This window comes from Amphiprion ocellaris, chromosome 22, assembly GCF_022539595.1.
Source record: "Amphiprion ocellaris isolate individual 3 ecotype Okinawa chromosome 22, ASM2253959v1, whole genome shotgun sequence".
Lineage (NCBI taxonomy): Eukaryota > Metazoa > Chordata > Actinopteri > Pomacentridae > Amphiprion > Amphiprion ocellaris.
In genome coordinates, this window is record NC_072787.1 from 500292 (window position 1) to 520852 (window position 20561).

The window sequence follows — 20561 nt, forward strand, 5'->3', positions numbered from 1 at the left end:
CTGTAACTATACTGTTATTTCTAGTCTTGTGTTGCTGCAGCTTAGAACAATAATGGATCAGTTTCATCTGGCAAAGACCCTATCTGAAAATATCAAAAAAGTTCCTATCTAGTTTCTATATGATATAGAATAGCCATTATGCTACTTTACATCTAAATAAGAACTCTTATCAGATAAGCTCTCAGTCAATCCAGGATGTTTTAGTGATGCTACAAAGGGCCTGAAATGAGACACCAAGCGAACTAGTCCTTATGTAGTTCTGTTGCTGAATTAACACATCATTTCTGACATGCATTTTTCAGAACCACTACAAAATGTTATTTCACACTTGCTAATTTTCTGATACAGTCTTAGTTTATTATGAGACACCCAGACTGCGTAGTGGACGTTTCCTTATAAACAGAAGTTCTCCTGAAGAATTCCTGACAATTCAGTTCTCCTGATCCTTGTCTCCTACATTCAATTTTCATTGAGTGCTTGGTTTTTGATGGGAACACCTAATATTAGAACGCAGTATCGTTTCCGTCATTCACAATGACACTGGCTGCTGACAGTTGATGCTCTGTGGGTAAAATATATGAAAAAAGACTAATAACAGCAAAAGATGTTAATGACAAAATGTGATCAATCAGTTATTTGATCCAGCACAAAAAGTATCTCCGAATCTGCTTTCATAGATCACATCATGTTAACACGATGACAACTGTTCATACCACTAAGAAAACTCGATTAACACAAATGTCTACATCACCAAAACTGATATTTCAAGTTGTCATATGTATACTTATGACCCAGCTGATTTTGTCCAGTTTCCAGAAGAACTTTAATAAATCTATAAAAGAATCAAAATAGACAATTCTACTTTGTATGTGACAAAGACACGTGTTTAAATGATTCCATCATAAAAAGTGAAGAGCTACTGGAATCACTGGAAACTCAAGACTGCCATGACATGCATGATCTTGTGTATGTAAACTTTTGTTCTGTATATGACAAATGTTGCCATCATTAACATGTGTGAGGTCCTTTCACAACACAGCTGATTCAAAACGAATCAGCTGTAAATAATAAATAGTCAGCTGGAGAGTTTTGGCTAACTATCTTAACTGTGTTAGGACACTCTTGAACTTGTTTTATGGCTCTTATCCAGGTTGTTTTCCCCTGACTACATCCTTGCTTGTTTGTTTGTTTGTTTGTTTTATTAAGATCCCCTATTAGCTTTTGCAAGGCAGCAGCTATTCTTCCTGGGGTCTTCATAAGCTTGTGTTGTATCTACTCTCAGATGTTATGTCGCTTTGGATAAAAGCGTCTGCTAAATGAAATTGTACAATTGTAGGTTAGCACCTCATAAAATCTACAAGCAAGTAAAAAAGCATGTCTTCATTTATTTTGGTAGTAGTATCTCTGCTTCATTATTATTGTAGACTGGTGCATATGTCCTAGTTGCTATAATTCAGACAGAAGTCAGCATTGATGACATTGTCATATTGACATGATTGCGTCATGCAGTTGCTTCAGACTTGTAGGCAGCACATCCCATTCCACCACATCCTTAAGATGCTCTGATGGACTTTGAGTACAGCAAACTCACTATTATACTCAAAAACATGTCTGAGATGACATGACGTATGATGTGGTGCATTATCCTAATGAAAGAAGCCATAAGAAGATGGGCACACTGTGGTCATACAGGGATGGAAATGGTCAGCAACCATTCTCAGGTAGACTGTGGCATTATTTAATTGGTAGTAAGAAGCAGATAGTGTCCATCTATCTAAATTTGGCCATTTGTCCAGATCCAGGTCATGGGGGCAGTTCTGCTTTGGTTGCAATTTCCTCTCCCTGTTTTGGGTGGGCACATAATTTCTTCAGCATATGCCGGGTCTTTTAGTGGTGTATTCTTCTGTTGGAGATGCCCAAAACACCCCATATAGGAGGTTTCCAGGAGACAGCCTAGACAGATGCCCAGATCACTTCAGTTAGCTCCTGTTAACGCAATGGAGCAGCAGTTCTTCCTAGAGAACCACACGAATGACCAGGTTCCTCACCCTATCATAGGGTCCCATCAATGGAAGCAAATTTTTGCCACCTGTAATTCTTCAATTTCATTTAGCAGATGCTTTTATCCAAAGTGACGTACATCTGTATTCATGATTTTGTCCTTTCAGTCACTGTTCACAGCTTGTGGTAACAGGCCAGGGACGACAAGCTGTGAGCAGACTGACCAGTAAATCAACAGCTTTGCCTTTTGGCCCAGCTCTCTCTTTACCATAATAGACCAGTACAGCATGCGCATCACTGCACGCTGCATCGATCACTCTGTCAATCTCCCACTCCACTGTTTCCCCATCTGTAAACAAGACCCTGAAGTATTAGAACTCATCCAGTTGAGGCAACAACTCATCACCAACCCCAAGAGTGTAATCCATCTTTTTCCAGCTAAGAACCCTGGCCTTACACATGGAGGTGCTAATTTTGCAATCGTCTGTCCCACAAGCTGGTGGTCAAGACCACACCGTCTGTAAATAGCAAAGATGCAATCCTGAGCCCATCTAGTCAGGCATCTTTCATCCCTCAGCTGTGTCTAGAAATTCTGTCCATGAAAGTTATAAGCACAATCACTGACAAAGGGCAGCCCTGGTAGATTCCAGCATTCATCAGGATTGAGTTTGGTTTAGTGCTGGGAATTCTGACCATGCTCTCATTTGGGGTGAACGTTGACCACGGGGCCCTTGACAATGGGCCCAATATCCCAGCATCCCACCTTCACAGGGGGGCTGAGAAGTGTGATCCCAGACAAGTTGGTTTAGACCTTACAGTTTCCAACATGAGACACATCATGTCACAATTAGTTAACATTTCATGGGACTCCTCTATCTTCTAGCTGTGCAGTGTTTCAAAATGCACATGCCACATTTATTGTAAATTCTTTTATATTGTTATTCTGATAAAACAAGAGGTAAGAGAGCATTAGCTGCTGCTACTAATGGGCTGCAGGTTTTTATTATTTTCTTTTCAATCCAATAATAGACTCTAATCTAAGTGTAATTGTATCTTTCTTGTATGTATTGTTTTAATCTGTTCTGCTGTATTTGTTTCTCTTTTAAAGCGACCTTGGGTGTCGAAAAAGGTGCTTACACATAAAATGTATTATTATTGTTATTAAAACATGCCAAAAAATTGCACACAACTGTGTAAACAAGATATTTCCCTTACTTTAATTTTCCACCTCTGGCTGGACAAACTATAAGAAACATAATTAAATATAATCCAATCCAATCAAGTGTGGAATCAACTCTCATGGCTGTAATACTGGTCACAGATGGCATAGATGTTCAAAACGCTATTGTGTCCAAGTACCTCCAATGGAAATTAAAAACTGTTCTGAAAGGATAGTGCATGATAAATATCTGAGACACAAATAAAGTGGTTTCTATTTGCAAATTAGTTCAACTAGGGTCCAGTTAATGAAAATAAGAAGCTGTGAATATGAACCTTTCAACCTTTCTGAATCAGTAAACACAGTTTAAAGGTGTGGCATGACCTATATTGGTTCAGTATCAGTTCAGCATGAATGATTTGATCACTGCAGGATGCAGCTTCATTAGCAGCAAGTCCAAATCTGAGGGAGAGAGTTTACCATCCTGGGAGCTCAGATCAGATCAGAGAATGCTCCAGTTAGAAAGCAGCTTCAGGGCACGGCTCAGCCAGCCTTAACGGATCAGTCTAAATGGTGAAGTATTTTGTGCCTGCACTTGGTGACGAAGCACGACTATCCGCATGCACAGAGCTACTTTTTAGTGTGTTGATTTGTGCCAACATGTCATATGGACATTAGTAAAAAGTCAGGATTATTGTGCCAATAGAGTAATCTATTCTTTCTTAAATTAATGATTTGGTGATTATTGTCTTCTGTATGTTAAAAAAAAGGAGATATGCATTCAGGTTATATTTTGGCATGAGCATCATCACATTTACAGGTACTGAACGTCAGAGCAAAATATATTGTACATATACCAGAGCATCTCAAAATATTAGAACATTGTGAAAAAAGTTTAGTAGTACTTAAGACAGTGATATCTGAATATATTCTGGACTCATAACACATAGTAAAGTAGTAAGTAGTAAAGTAAAATACTTCAAGCCTCTTTTTAAAAAATTATTATGGCTTATAGTTCATGAAAATCTTAAAGCAAATGTCTCAAAATATTAGAATATTCCCTTTGATCAATTTTAAACAGGCTTTATGATTCAGAAATATCCAACTTCTGAAAACTATATTCATTAACACACTGAACACTTGGCTGGGGCTCCTTTACCATGAATTACTGCATCAGTGCACCATGGCATGGATCAGATCAGCAATGCTCAGGTGTTATTGAAGCACAGCTTGCTTTGATTGTGGCCTTCAGATCATCTGTATTTCTGGGTCGAGTGTTTCCTCTCTTCCCATTGACAGTACCCAACATACGGTTCTATGGGTTCAAGCTCTGTAATGTTATGGTCAGCAAACCATTTGGTGGTTTTGGAACTGTGGGCAAATGTTGAGTCCTGTTGGAAAAGGAAATCAGCATCTCCATGAAGCTGGTCAGCAGATAGAAGCATGGGAGCTCTAAGGTCTCCTGGTAGACGACTGTGTTGACTTTGAACTTGATAAAACACGCTGGACCAACGACATCCAATGATATGGCACCACAAATAATCACAGACTGCAGAAACTTCACACTGGACTTCAAACAAATGGGACTTTGTGTCTTCACTTTTTCCTCCAGGCACTAGGATCTTGATTTCCCAATAAAATGCAAAATTTCATTTCATTTGAAAAGAGGACTGTGAACCACTGAGCAACAGTGCAGTTCTTTGTCCCCTTGGCCCAAGTAAGAAGCTTCTGACACTGTCCCTGGTTTAGGAGTGACTTGATAATAGGACTGTAGCTCCTTTCTAGAGGACGTCTATACTTGGTGGCTCACTAACACCAGCCTCAGTCCTGGTGAAGCTCTCTTAAGTTCTTGAAATGCCGTTTCTTGACAATCCTCTCAAGGCCGCGACCATCCCTGCCCTGTTGGTTGTGCACCTTTTCCTACCAACTTTAAGTCAACCACTCATAATCCACAATCAATATATTACCCTAGCAGAACTCTTCGCTCTCAGACTGCAGGCTTACTTGTTGTTCCTAGAATCTCTAAAAGTAGAATGGGAGGCAGAGCCTTCAGTTATCAGGCACCTCTCCTGTGGAACCAGCTCCCAGTTTGGGTTCGGGAGGCGGACACCCTCTCTATTTTTAAGACTAGGCTTAAAACCTTCCTTTTCGACAAAGCTTATAGTTAGGGCTGACTGGGTGACCCTGACGGGGTGAGCTGGTGTTTTCATTTGCACAACTGACTTCCCCTCTTGACGTCCCTTTAGTTTGCCCCTAGTTATGCTGCTATAGGCCTAGGCTGCTGGGGAACCTCTCTGGATGCACTGAGCCCTTCTCTAACTACCTATGTATTTACTATATATACCATTATTGCATTACATTCACTCTGTTTCTTTCTGTGTCCTTTCTCCGAGTGTCCCTGGTCCCAGAGCTGGATGCTGGATGCTTCAGATGTGTGGCTGTGTTTTATGGTCCTTGTGTCCCACCCCCCACCTCTCTATCTCTACCCCTCTATCTGTATCCCTCTATCTCTACCTCTCTACCTCTTCTGTCCCTCTCAACCCGCCCGGCCAGCAGGCAGATGGGTCCCCCCACATTAGAGCCGGGTTCTGCTCGAGGTTTTTTTCCCTGTTAAAAGGGTGTTTTCCTTGCCACTGTCGCCTTTTGGCTTGCTCTGGGGGTCAGGCATATGGGTTCTGTAAAGCGTCTCGAGACAATTTGACTGTAATTGGCGCTATATAAATAAAATTGAATTGAATTGAATTGAATTGAATCAGCAAAATTAAAACAAAAAAGGCTTGAAATATGTCTCTTTGTGTATTAAGTCTAGAATGTACTCCATTTTTACTGTCTCAAATAGCTGACGGAAAACATTTAACTTTTTTCACAATATTCTCATTTTTGAGAGGCACCAGTTTGTTTGCATTAGCATCAGCCTTCAATATCCCATAGAAACTGGGAGCTGGGTGGAGGTAAGCAGGCAAATGGAGAAGGTGAGGGGTGCTTGCAATGGTGGGTGGGAGGGAGGGGGCACTGACCTTGAAACTACAGAGCTGCATCAGCATAATGACCAGTCAACCCAAAGCAGACCAAAACCTGAAGGAAGTGGGAGGAGAAGGGCGGTGTGTTACAAAACCACAGAAACAAAAAGTAAAGGCAGTGAATGTTGCAGGTGAAAGTCAAGTATGGCATTTGTTCATTCTCACACTAGAGGAAAAAACATCAACATCATCATCATCTCCCTCCTTTCATACTTCATCCTTGTCAGATAAATATATGAATAAGTGAGAAGGAGGAGAAGCACAGATAGGCAAACAAGAGAAAAGACAGAGACAAAGACATGGTGACCTCCTCACAGAAACATGGGGGACATTGATACATAGCAGGTAACAGACACAGCAGCACAGACAGACACATCTCATCAGTTTTCATGAGCATCTATGAATGATCACGTGGTCTGTGTTGTTGGAGCGGAGAGAAAAGCCTGCAAAGTAAGAAAACATTAGCAGGAAATCTAGTTCACTGAATCTTGTGTCCAGGCTGCGTTCACCGTTTGAGTCATCAATGCTACACTGGCTGTTTATAGGAAGACTTTAACCCTGAGCAAACCATGTATCAGGTGACTGTGAAAACAATTTAAAAGCTGAAAAAGAACAGCTCCACATTGAAGAATGAACACAGTAAGCACCTTCCTTATGTCCTTCTTGTGAGCAGATTCTGCAACATGAACAGGTGATACACAGCTAGTAATCTAAATTCTGTTTCCTCCAGTGTTTTCCCAGCCACAAAGTGGGCAAACTGCCAACTGTTCTCAACCATGCTCCCAGCAGCACTTCATAGCACCTTTATTCCTGCACTTACTTTCATCTACCAGGCTGCAACTTCACCGTTCTAAGGTCAAGCCTCACTTGCTGTGCTATCAGTGCTGCTGGAAAGCAGGATACTTCCTACTGCTTCATATTAAAAGCATTATGGAAGGTAAACTATAGGAGTTTTACTGTAGTTTTCGTACTGTGAGGCAGCAACAGGAAGAGAACTGTGGCTTTGATCTATTAGACCAGGGGTGTCAAGCTCATTTTAGTTCAGGTTCCACATTCAGCCCAATTTGATCTGAAGTGGGCCAGACCAGTTAAATCACAACATAATAACCTATAGATAACCACAACTCCAATTTTTTTCCTTTGTTTTAGTGCAGTAAAGTTCACATTTAAGGAATTATCTTTTTTTGCAAAACATTATGAACAACCAGGAATTTCATCAGAAAAAGAGTGAAATTTCAGCAATATTTTACCTCAGTTTATCATTTCCACATTACAACTTCCAGATCTTAGAGTGTCTACAAAGGAACACAATATTTAGTCACAGCTATCTGGAACTGAACCATAGAGGATTTTACTTTATGGTCAAAACAAGACAAAATATTACAAAAATGAGATGCAAAATGACAATAAATGAGACAAATGACACGAAACAAAAGAGACGAAAAATTTGACAAAGAGTTACAAAGCGATAAAAAAAATGGATAAATGCCAAAAACGAGACAAAAAAATGACACAAATGACACAAACGAGACCAAAAATGACAAAAGCGAGAAACAAAATAACAAAAAAGTGGTCGATCAACACAAGCAAGACAAAAAAACACAAAATCACACAAATGATACACAAAACAAATAAAGCAAAATACAAAATGACAAAAAACACAAACGAGACAAAAAGAAAACAGAAAACAACATAAACAAGAAACAAAACGAAAAAACGTGATACAAATGACAAAAATCAGTCAAAAAACAAAAACAGACAAAATATTACAAAAATGAGACACAAAATAACAACAGAACAATAAGCAATCTAGTATTTTACTTTATGATCAAAACAAGTTGTCGTGGTCTAGAGATTATTTTAAATTTATAGTTTTACTAATTTACCATCTACAGTTAATGTCTTCTCTGGAATTTGTACACTTTACAAAGTCGTCCCGCAGGCCGCATATTTGACATCCCTGCATTAGACAGTAAAGCCTACATTTGGAGCTTAACTTGTTTTTGTTCATGACATTAAATAAAACAGCTTGAATCTGACCAAGTTCTGTTTCCAAACCTGAAACAATAAAATCATGTGCAGCGTATTCTGACATCTACGAGAATGAAAAACTGAATTCCAAACTGAATGCTAGAAACATTGAACACTGCATCATCCTGTCAGCCATATTTTCTTACTGTCCCTTCTGCATTCCTCTAAAATAGCAACTCACAATTAAATAATATAGGAGGTGGGAGTACAAATGTACTGACAAAAATGGTGCACAATGTGACAGATATACGCAAAGAGGAAAGAGTACAGGCACATACAAATACTACATCAACTCATGTTTCACGGTCACGTTCAAATCCCTCCAGTCCTCATTAGCTCCATAGTAGCATCCATCAGTATGGTGCCATAGCTGGCTACACTAACACACATGCATCATAATCTCCAGGGAAATATACCCACTTGTCCTTCCTACTTGTTCCGACACTTCTGTAATTAACTGGTATAATCGCACTGAAGATGACATGATTATTAGTTCAGTGCACGTGTAAAGCAGGCAGTATGGGTGAGACTGGAAGCCTCTACTGACATGAACTGATGCAGCACTGTGACTCAGTGATGATCTCCCCGACTACTGGGAGGTCAGGTTTAATGTTTACCTGCAGTAAGGAGGAGGAAATGGCTTTGATCTGATCTTTGCCGCTGCTCTTTTCCACGTCTGATGAAACATTATATCAGGGGTGTCCAACATGCGGTCCGTGGGCCAAAACCGGCCCTTTTGTAAAAAAGATAATACCTTTAATGTGAACTTTTCGAATGTACGAGGCTCCAAGACAGACATCATGACCGACCGTGCCGATAAGCAGGTCAAACCAGTGAGCAAAACTAACTTCAAGTTATTTTTAGAACACTGGCAACATGCATCTGTCCATTTCCCTTTACATAGTATCCTGGTCTCTCTCTCCGATGCTCCACTTAGACATTCCTGCAACCCACTGTGAAGAGACACCCGAGGGCTTAAATTCTGTAAACAACTAAAGCTTTTGTCACTAAAGTGTTTTTTCTTATATGAACCTACAACCATTTTTTATTTTCATTTTTTTTATAAGAGGAGAAGACAGAGGAAGTCAGCTTCAAGTTATTTCTTTAGAACGTAAAGATATTGAGGGAAATGTGCCTCGGTTCATTTATAAAGTGTATGTTCTGTTGATGGAGGGAGCTTCAAAATTAGGGTTGCATGAATCTAGGGAGAGATTGGAGTCCGACTTGAATATAAGAAGTTGTGCTGGTCAGAGTTGTGTCATAAAAGTTTGTCAGCCGCTATTAATGCAAGATACAGATTGATCCATTCTAACTTTCTTCATCAACTCTAGATCACGCCACATAGATTGCATAAATATAAACCTGAGCTATCAGACATGTTTTAGATGTGGTGCAGAGGAGGGCTCCTTTCTGCATTGCACCTGGTCGTGTACAAAGCTTTGTACTTTTTGGCACGACTTTAGTGACATTATGACAAAATCTGCAGGATTTGCCTTCCTACTGATCCACAAATTTGCCTATTTGGGAACTTCACAACCATTAAGGCACATTTTAAGAACTGACAGAAGAGGTTTTTTGAAACAGCTTTGTGCACTGCCAGGAAGTGCATAGCAGTGACATGGAAGTCTGACTCCCATCTCCCCTTAGCTAGATGGTTAATGGAAAAGAACAGCTGCATCCCACTCGAAAAGATCACGTACACTCTGAGAAACGAATACAACACCTTTCTGGAGATCTGGCAGCCCTACTTGACCTACACTGACACTCTACCAACACCTTTATCAGGCTTATTATAAAAGGATACCAAACTGACACACCGCGAGTCGCCAGCAGAAGCCAGCATTATTTACACCGCCTCTTATTTTATGTTCGATTTCTTTATTTCTATTCCATTTTTTCCATTATTTTGACTAATACCTATTCGCTTTGAGTCTGGTACTCTTTTAGTCTGTATGTGTGTGTGTGTGTGTGTGTGTGTGTGTGTGTGTGGGGGGGGGGGGGGTAATTCTGTATTTTATGTATGTTTTGTTAAATTGGAAAATTTGAAAAAAATATTTCAAAAAGAAAGTCAAGATATGTCATTTTTCACTACAGTATGTTTATCTCTAAGTCAGATGACACACTTGTGAATAAAGCTGTTCACCTACAACCTAATTATGTCGTAACAACAATTATATATCATACACAATCATTTGATAGTAATACACAAACAAACCCTGAAGCTTAGAAGCTCAGTGGTTTCATTGCTTCAATCAAACACGGTGCCTTTTCATCACATTTGTTTTTTTTTATTTAAATGTTGGTTTGGACATATTGTGAACTTTTTCCCTATTTAAAAATCACATCATTTAATAAAATACATTAAAATCATTGCATGTCTCTTGTTTCATTTCACTCACAGAGCAGCGAAACTCACAATGCTAATGTTAGCCATAATATAAATGAACCAAAAAAAGCTAAATTATACCTAAGCCTTTATTAAAACACGATACAACTGAAGCCACACCAGAATTCCTGTATGGTAAAAGTTGGTAAATGCTCCAGCAGTAAGCAGTATAGACTGGTCCAATCCATACTGAAGATTTGTTACAAATCACTACAACATTGTTTGTTTGATTTTTAGAATACTGCAGATATTTTTCTTTCTTTTTTTTTTCTTAAATTTGCATACTGCATACAGCAGGGTGCATTTTGCCCACATCAGGTGATGCTTTACGAGAGCACAAAAGAAAAAACAAAGTGGGCTTGCTTTAGCTCCAATGCTACAACTCCATCCTTGCACTCCACTGCACTGCTACTGTGTCCCATTTATTAGGCACCTTTGTGTGTCGTCGATAAAATGATGCTTTTTAAAATGTCAGCCTTCACAGAGAGAAATAACGTTGCTTTTCAACTGAACTGCTTCTTTATGGGTCAGCTTTTTTCAAAGACAGTAAATGAGGGGCTTGTTAGCTAGACATACAGCCTCCAGCACAACATGAAACCTCCGCACATAGAGGATATGCATTTCTGAAAAGAAATGAGCTCCCAGAATCACTCTTCACAAGCAGACCAGTCACAGCAGAGGAGGTGGGAGTGTAAAGCTAGGTGGCATCATTGTTTACAACCAAGCAGCAGCCACCACAGCCGGGTGTGAAGTAAATGCAGGAAAGCCTTATGGCTGCAAAAAACTGTCACTGCATAATAATTCAGTATGAAATGATCTCATAGAAAACAGCCACAGCTGACTGACCCAAAACGTTTTTCACGTGAAGTAAGGATCTAAGTAGTTCACTTATTTCATCTAATAACATTTATCATAATACACAAAGAGATATTATAATCTGTCAAATTAGCACAACAATGAAGCAAAGATTTTCAGACACTAATTGCATCTGCTACAGTAAGTTTATGGTCCCATATTGCCCTGTAATAATGCAAGCCAGACAGTCAAAATTGCAAACATCACCACCATCTGTGTTCCTCTAGTCCAGGGGTGTCCAACATGCGGCCCGCGGGCCAAAACCGGCCCTCCAGAGGGTCCAATCCGGCCCACGGGACGACTTTGTAGAGTGGAAAAATTACAGAGAAGACACTAACTGCACATTGTAAATTTTAAAATTATAAATTTAAAATAATTTCTAGACTATGACAAGTTGTTTGGCTCATAAGGTAAAATACTGTATTATTGAATGTTCTTTTGTCATTTTGTGTCTCATTTTTGTCATTTTTTTGTCTGACCTGTCATTTGTCTCATGTTTTTGTTGTTTTGTGTTTCCTTTTTGTCTCGCTTGTGTTTTTTGTCATTTTGTGTTTTGCTTTATTCGTTGTTTTGTGTTGTTTTTGTTGTTTTATGGTTTTTCTTGTCTCGCTTGTATTGTTTGGCTATTTTTTTTATCTTTTTTTCCCTTTTTGTTATTTTTTGTCATTTGTGTAATTTTCTGTCTGGTTTTTGTCTATTTTTTGTCACTGTATTACTTTTTTGTCTCTTTTTTGTTTTGTTTCATGTCGTTCGGCTCACTTGACATCAAATTGGGCTGAATGTGGACCCTGATCTAAGATGAGTTTGCTCATCTTAGATCCTGCTCTAGTCCACCTTGATGTGACACACAGACGAGGGAGGTGCTTTTTTTTGCTGCTTTTTGTTGATGTGAAGACACAGTTAAACATCGCTTTTTGTTAATTTTTTTTAATGAAGTGTTAATATCAGATACATTTCACTGCCATTTATAGATCCAGGTTCCTCCATCAGATGACACTAGTTGGTCTCCTAAGGGGTTCACATGTATGTGCGATGTAATTCCACTGCCAGAGATTTGTATGTTTTATTATTTGCAGCTAACATAGCCTCCAACCTGCAGCATAGGTCCGCTGATCTCACTTCTTTCTAACTCCAGATGTCGTGGGGTTCAGGTCCAACTGATGCTAACTCCACTGACATCACTTGAGGCCGTTTATCTAACTTAGCACAGCTAAAACTGTGTAAAAGTGTAAGGATCCCTGGAGGGAGCACACTGCTGGCTCTGTGTATTCTATTGTGTTAATTTTCTAATTTAAGGACTAGTGCTCATTTCATTCACTAAAGGAATTACAATAAATCCAGTCATCCCTTAAGATTATTGGGATCTTACACTATTTGTGACCACACAATATGGACCTACAATATTTTCAGTATATGAAAAGAAAAGACCCTCTAATGTTTGAGGATATATATTAAACACATCCTTAGAAATTAGCCCAGTTTATACAGTACTTTTATATATACACACACATACAGTTTTAGACTCAAAGCAGCAAAGAAATTCTATAAGCAGAGACATGCTGAAGCTAGCCGGATATCTGCAATTCCTTACTATGACAACCAGGATCCAGCAAATCACATAAATCTAATCTCCATACAGCTGTTCTTGAATTAATGTTCCAGCTTTCACAAATACTAATTATGACAAACTGAACTAGAGATCAACTGAAATGTTTATTTCAGTTTGAATGCTGATACCATTTTCTTTTTTTTAATTATTTAATGCCAATAACCAGTATTTAGAATCAATATGCATTAAAAGTTATGTATGGAAAGCATATGTTCGCATTCAAACTAGATTTGTTCATTATTATGCTGTACTTTTACTGAATGTATATCTATATACATGAAATACTATATATTTACAGCGTGTGATAGCAAGAAATCTGTCATTTACAACTGTGTTTCTTCATTAATAAAGATCCCAGTAACTAAATATGAACAACAGAAATAGGAGTGATGACATTTGAGTCAGTGTGTCACTAGGATGCTCTCCTGTGGAATTGATTGATTGAGATCAATAATAGTTGGTCTCCTACAGTTCCGTCTGCTGTTCTACTCTATTTCTTCATAAGGTACACATCTTAAAGCATTATTAACTACTGTTTTCCAGGCACTGTTTGAGACTCATCCGAGTCTGCCTCCTATCTTAGCCACTAGTCGTCTGCATAGTCGTATCCACCATGGTGATAGTTATGATTCCTAATCAGTTTTATGTCGTCTCTGCTAGCGAGACATGTCTGTCAGTTAGAACAGGGTGATAAAGTTAAAATCTCTTTAGCAAGATGTTACAATACTCCAGATAGCATCAGCTCCATCTTAGTTCAGGTTCCACATTCAGCCCAGTTTGATCTCCAGTGGACCGCACCAGTAAAATCACAGCATAATAACCTGTAAATAACCTCCTTTGTTTTAGTGCAAAAAAGTACCTTCTGAAAATGTTCACATTTAATGAACTGTCTTTTTACAAAACATTATGAACAAATTTAAATTTTATAAGAAAACTAAGTGCAATTTCAACATTCAGCCTCAGTTTATCATTTACACATTACAACTTCCAGATCACAGAGTATCTACAAAGGAACACAACATTTAGTCACAGCTATCTGGAACTGAACTATATAGAATTTTGCTTTATGATCAAAATGACAAAAGTCAGACAAAAAGGGGCAAAGAACAACAAAAACAAAACAAAATATTACAAAAATGAGACACAAAATGACAAAAGCAAGAAACAAAATGATGAAAAAATTAGACGAACAACACAAAACAAAACAAAAAAAGAGACAAAAAATGACAGAAGCGAGAAACAAAATGATAAAAAATAGACAACAAGCGTGACAAAAAACCACAAAACGGCAAAAACAATACACAAAACAACAAATAACGCAAAACAAAATGAGAAAAATAAGACAAAAAACACAAGCGAGACAATAAGGAAACACAAAACGACAACAACGAGAAACAAAATGACAAAAACATGACAGAAATGACAAAAATCAGACAAGAAACAAGACAAATATGACAAAAACAAGACACTTAATGATAAAAGAACAATGAACAATCTAGTATTTTACTTTCCGATCAAAACAACTTGTGACGGTCTAGACTAAGACTCTATGGTGGGACGGTTTTGGACCTCGGGCCGCATGTTTGACACCTCTGAACTACAGGCTAAAGGGCACAGGAAACCTTTTAGCAATAGCTGTAGCCTAGCAATAGCAGCAAAATAAGTTACAGCTGCACCACTTGCTAACATGTACACATTTATTTTCTAGGAATGCATGTGGAAGACAGCTGTGTTTGTTCAAACTTCAGCAGCGTCTGCTACCTCACCTTCCAAACACAACACCGCTGATTCACCAGAGATCTCACATTAGTCCCTCACTCTACACAACGACTGTCAGTGATTGGCTGTTCCTGGTGACGTGGAACAGCCAATAGGATAGAGCTGTAGGTGGGACACACAGAGTGACTGCGGAGAGACATCTGCATCAGAGCCAAAGTAGCAATAACAAGTTAATAAAAATAACACTGGGTAAAAAACTAAACACAAGCTAACGGTTTATCACTTTGCTAACATATACAAAGTAGAGATTCCTCATCTGAAAGTGTCTCTCAGCACAGGGCCACACACTGTACATCAATACAAATTCTATGAAGAGCACTTTATAAAGAATACAGCCAACAGTTTGTCCTAGTATTTATCTGAGCTTCTTTTCTACAATATGACACTATAATGTCTTTCCAGGAACACACCGAGCTTCAGAGACTCTGCTCTCTGTTCAGTTTTGGTACTAAATAGCTGAGATCATGCTCCATAATACCACTTTCAAATATACAGCACACTATGTGCACTGTAGGGCTGAAACCCACAATTATCAGCAATATTGTTATATTTTTTTTCTCGGTTTGAATGTGACACTCCAACACACTCTTGGTTAAATTCAGTGAATATTTCCTGCCTGATCTGTGTGTGCTGTGTGGCCAACAGAAATCCATACAAAGCACCGGCTCTCCATTTCCAGGCAGGTTTTGTGGTCTAAAATCACCCATGACTCTTCTGCCCCCACCTCAGAAATACACTGCCGGCTGACTGGAGGACTTAACGTCGGGGCGTTTGTGGAGGAAGGTGCAGGTTCCCCGTCCAGCAACACCCAATCCAGGCCAGACACTTAGAACCTTATTCAGCACAGTATGGCAGCTGTAACCTAGTCACCTTCCCCTGCACATCTGGGTTTTACTTACTTTTCCTTCCATGAACAATGCTGTGATGTGATAATGGGATGTAATGTGACATCAGTCACATATCTAGTGACAATGATAATTTTTTACAGAAAAAAAAAACATGTTATTTTTCCTGGTGTCTGTACCAAACAAGCAGGTTCCCATATGTCTGGAGAATGGTATTTGCATCCTGGGCATCTTTGCTGCATCATAATGCAATTTTGGTACTGTTTTGATTAATTGTTGAGCCTGCTGTGATCAAGTGGTTAAATTAAGATATGATTCAATTCTAAATAAACTTCTCCTGGTATTTATTAAAAATTGTTGTCTAAATATAATTTTTTTTTAAAACTATATACATTGCCTGTTCCTAGACACTATTAAGCTTACTAGTCAGACACCACCGACAAACAGCAATAAATAAATAAATCTTCTGTATCCCTTAACTTAAAGTTAAAGCACTCTTGGTGCTAACAGAAATATCAAGGTAATATGAAATGGTAAAAAATTTAAAGTCAGTCCTTGAAGAATTCCATGGAGGTGTTAAAGTAGGTGGTCAATGGATAACAAATTTAAGATATGCTGACAACACCACCCTGGTCTGTAATAGTAGCAAGAAACTGATTATTCTATTTTCAATTCAATTTTATTTATATAGCACCAACTACAGGTCAAACTGTCCCAAGACGCTTTACAGAACCCATATGCCTGAACCCCCAGAGCAGCCCGAAGGAGACAGTGACCAAATTCATGGTTGTTGATGATAGCCACAGTGATGCAGATAGAATTTTTTTTCTGGACGGTGATGGAATTGAAGAGGTGGCAGCTTTGAGTTCCTGGGTTTGGCCATCAACGCAAAAGGAAACTGCACCCAAGAGATCTAAAGAAGACTAGCAATGGCCCAAAGCATAGTGCAAAACATGACCAAGCTATGGAAAAGTAAACTTCCTTCATCCCTCAAGGTCAGATGAGATCAACAGTGTTTGCAGTGGCATCACATGGCTCTGAATCCTGGGCTATGAAGTCAGCAGATAAAATGAGATTTGATTCTTTTTAAATGTGGTGCTACCACAGGATCCTGAGCATATAATGGACAGACTAGAGAACAAATGCATCTGTACTCAAGGAGCTAGGAGTCGAAAAAACACTGCAGGCTGACATCATCGCAAGGAAACTCAGCTGCTATGGTCATGTTACCAGACATCACTGCCTGGAGAAAACAATAATTCAAGGGATGGTAAACGGAAAGAGAAGGAGAGGTAGACCTGTAGACAGTTGGCTGGATGACATCAAACAGATCACAGGAACTAGAGCTGCTGCTGACCGTAGACAATGGCGCTCTCTCATTGGAGCCACACTAGCATTTACTTATGCTACGTGGCTTTAGAAGAAGACATATCTAACAGTAAAGAAGACCATCCACCACTCAACGCCCAAATTATTCAGCCAGCATCACAGCATCCTGCCAACACAGGTGATCTACGCTGCCCAATATACTGTTAGTCCTGTTAAAACCAGCTCTGACCCAACAAGGCCGAGACTCTACCAGACCTTTCAAGGACTCCTGCCTCGCCAACCATAGAAATATTAGTAGCATGTCCCAAGTCCTGGAAGTTAAGAGCCCGACCTACACTGAATCAGACTTGTTTTAGGACACCCAACACCCTGCTGCTGGTTCACAGATCGTCCCAGCAGCATTACCGTTTTAGGTAGCCATCTAATTAATTGAGACAACAATGTGCACATTAAACACCAATAAAAATAATTACTTGCCACAGCCCTGGTCTCTAAAATAATTACTTGCCACAGCCCTGGTCTCTAAAAATCTAATCTTCATTCAAAAGTGGAAGCCCTACAGTAGAACTTGAGCTTTGGTAAATGAGACATGTAAGTACAATTTTTCACTAAGAAGCACTACAAAAGTCAGTTTTATCATGTTTCAGATTCCATGATTAATGCATAAAAAGGCTGTTGGCCTTTCTGATCAACGTCACGGAGCTGCATCTCTATAAAACAGGCTGAGTCACTCCAAGAAAAGACCCTTTTTCAATGTCAAATTGACACTTCTTTCACGATTACAATGCATACAGAAATACTGTACCACCACAGAATAGACTTATGCTCTAACAAAATAGACCTAAACATGACAAACTTTATGTCAAAAGTAGAGGTCGACCGATATGGGATTTTCAAAGGCCGATGCCGATATCTAAAGCCGATTGTAGAAGCCGATTTTTAAGGCCGATATCCTTTTTTTTTTTTAAAGCACATCGATTACAAAAGACAATTTAAACACTAAAAGTATATACATATATATATTACAAATTAAATACACTAGTAGAACTCTAACATTTATTGAACACAAAAAGTGAAAAACTACAATAACATAAAAAAAATACTTAAAGTTTACAAAAAATACAGTTAAAAAGTAACCTGAAAGTGCAATTGCTTGTTCAAGTAAAAAAGATAAACATGATCACAAAATAAAAACTGTAACAAATGCTAATTAAATAACGTAGAGCAGTTAAACATTACAAATCTTTAGATAAACCACAAAATAAAACACAAAAGTTTAATATGAAATTGGCATCAACGGTAATTTCTCAAGTGTCTTCAGTGACTAAATAAAACTTTTTTTCAATAAGTTTAACTCAAAAAGTATATAACTATTATATATATATGTAACCGCTCATGCTCCGCTCTCTGAGTGCCGGGGGTCCTTCTGAGGGAAAAGCGGTCGCGGCAGCTGCCAGTACGGGTGCCTGATCACAAATCGGCTTTTTATTTGTAAATATCGGCCGATGGCCGATATTGAAAAAAGTCCATATATCGGCCCAAAATATCGGCCGGCCGATATATCGGTCAACCTCTAGTCAAAAGTCAACCCCTTGAAGGGAAACAGACGTCCACTTGCTTACAGGAGTAAGTTGAACAGAAATAGATAACTACTGATGATCTGTTACTAACTAGCCCTTTATTACTCATATGAATTACCTCAGTTCACCCCTGGGAGCTCTGTAATCCACTCCTGCAGAGTTCCATGCAATTAAAGCAGCTATCAAGAACAGCACTACCCAATGCAAACGCTGTGTAGGACACACATACGGGACAATATCCTCCTTAACTGGCATCAAACCACAGCTAGAGAAATGTGAAAATTTATGAGGGTGTTAAAAATAGCTTGAGGGAAATTACTGGCATCCAGGAAAGGAGAATAACAGAAAACCACCAAAAATTAGTTTACTATCCTTGTGGCTCCTGAAGCTTTTATTAGCCGAGCCAGTAAGAAGAAATGATAGCATAAAATGAAAGATTTACATGGAATAATTTGTCAGTTTTTTGCATTTTTGTTGTGGGTTGTTATATAATCCATAGTATCTATAAAATGCTCTCTGGAAAATACATGTTTTTCTCTCCTTTATATTATTATTATTATTATACCTAACTGGTCTAATGACATGAAAACACAGGAACAAACGGGGTCGTGGGCTGCTCCAGCATTTAAGAGGATTTTGAGGATGGGAATCCCCACACAAAGGGGAAGCCTCCTTACACTCGTAGTACATCTCAAAATAAGAGAAAGTAGGGCGACGTTGTGGGGCCCCGACATGACGCCAAACACCACTCAGGAAATTAATTCATTTACTGTTGCGCTGCTTACTGGCAAATGTGGAGGGTTTGCTGGAAAGATGACTCAACGTGTTCTCAGACTAAGGCAATGTCGCGGAAGTCCTGCTAGATATGTACTCCATGTGGCAAAATAACACCAAAACACTGGCAACCAAATGTTCTGTTAAGTTGTATTCGCAATAAATCAGTCGACAGGATGGAGCGGAGCGAGGATGACACATCTGCGGGTTAGTGTGCGCTGGGCCGCTGGATATGATGGGCTACATCAACAGCAACAATGGAGACCACGTACCTGGGATAAAATAACCTGCCGGTGGATCATTCTCCAAGGGTTTAGGGCGAGAATTCGAAGAGGTACACTCTCATCTAATGTCCACCGAGCTCCATTTCGACGCTAAAGGGCAGCAGGAACACACAGAAACGGCGTACAGGACCAAATCACATCCTTTCCTCTTTCTCTGGACCAAAATAAAGCTGGCGACAATACAGCACGCATGTTCCGGCCGCTGCCAAAATAAGCCACTATAAAACCTGAATCTGTTACACTATTTCCTTATATTTCATGGAATATTATTTACCTAACTCGTAATAACTACGTGTGAACACGAGTTTTATCTGAAAGCTGCTTTTCTTTCAATTTGGGCAAATAGAGTAAAAGGCATGCTTTTATTTTGAAGATGCCATTCTCGGATGTGCTCACGATAAACACGTCTAACTCGATGGAAGTGGGTACCAATGCCTCACAGCCAATCAGAAAACGTTTTCTCTGCATCGCGTGCGCTGCCTCCTCCTCCTCCACCTACCAACCAACGCACTGCAATGTGGCCGACGCACACGCACGCGCTGGCACGCGCTCCCATCACTCCCTCTCGCTCTCGCGCATCGTTTTCCTCTGTGGGAGGAGGCTCCGGCGGCCCTGCGTCCCTCAGCAGCGGCTCCTCGGTGGGAGGAGACACGTTCAGCTCCCGCGCCATCACCGGAACACTCCAGTTTGGTAAATATCGCTGTCAGTGGAGCAACCAGACAGGTCTCATCAGGCTGACACAGCTGTTGGCTGAATAATTTGGCTGCTTTTGGTCACTCACTGCAAGTTAGAAATACAGGAGAGATCAATAACAGTGCAAGAAGCTGTTCATGTAACCCAGTTTATTACCCCGCCAAGGGGGATTGGTGTGTCTGTCTGTCTGTCTGTCTGTTCGCAACATTACTCAAA

At 39.4% G+C, this 20561-nt stretch overlaps 1 protein-coding gene across 4 annotated transcripts in view; it reads right to left on the bottom strand.

The window, feature by feature from the left end:
• LOC111587990 (E3 ubiquitin-protein ligase HECW1) overlaps nt 1-19811 on the bottom strand; it is a 108524-nt gene extending 88713 nt beyond the window's left edge. For 2 of the 4 annotated variants that reach the window (XM_055007207.1, XM_055007204.1), the window contains exons 1-2: nt 19641-19796; nt 6178-6235 (exon numbers count right to left, since the gene is read on the bottom strand). In XM_055007207.1, the coding sequence (XP_054863182.1) occupies nt 6178-6204 (27 nt within the window). In that variant the 5' untranslated portion in view covers nt 6205-6235; nt 19641-19796. Of the gene's footprint in view, nt 1-6177; nt 6236-19640 lie in introns of all 4 variants that reach the window. The other 2 variants (XM_055007205.1, XM_055007203.1) reach the window with 1 other exon arrangement.
• Between the last annotated feature and the right edge of the window lie 750 nt (nt 19812-20561).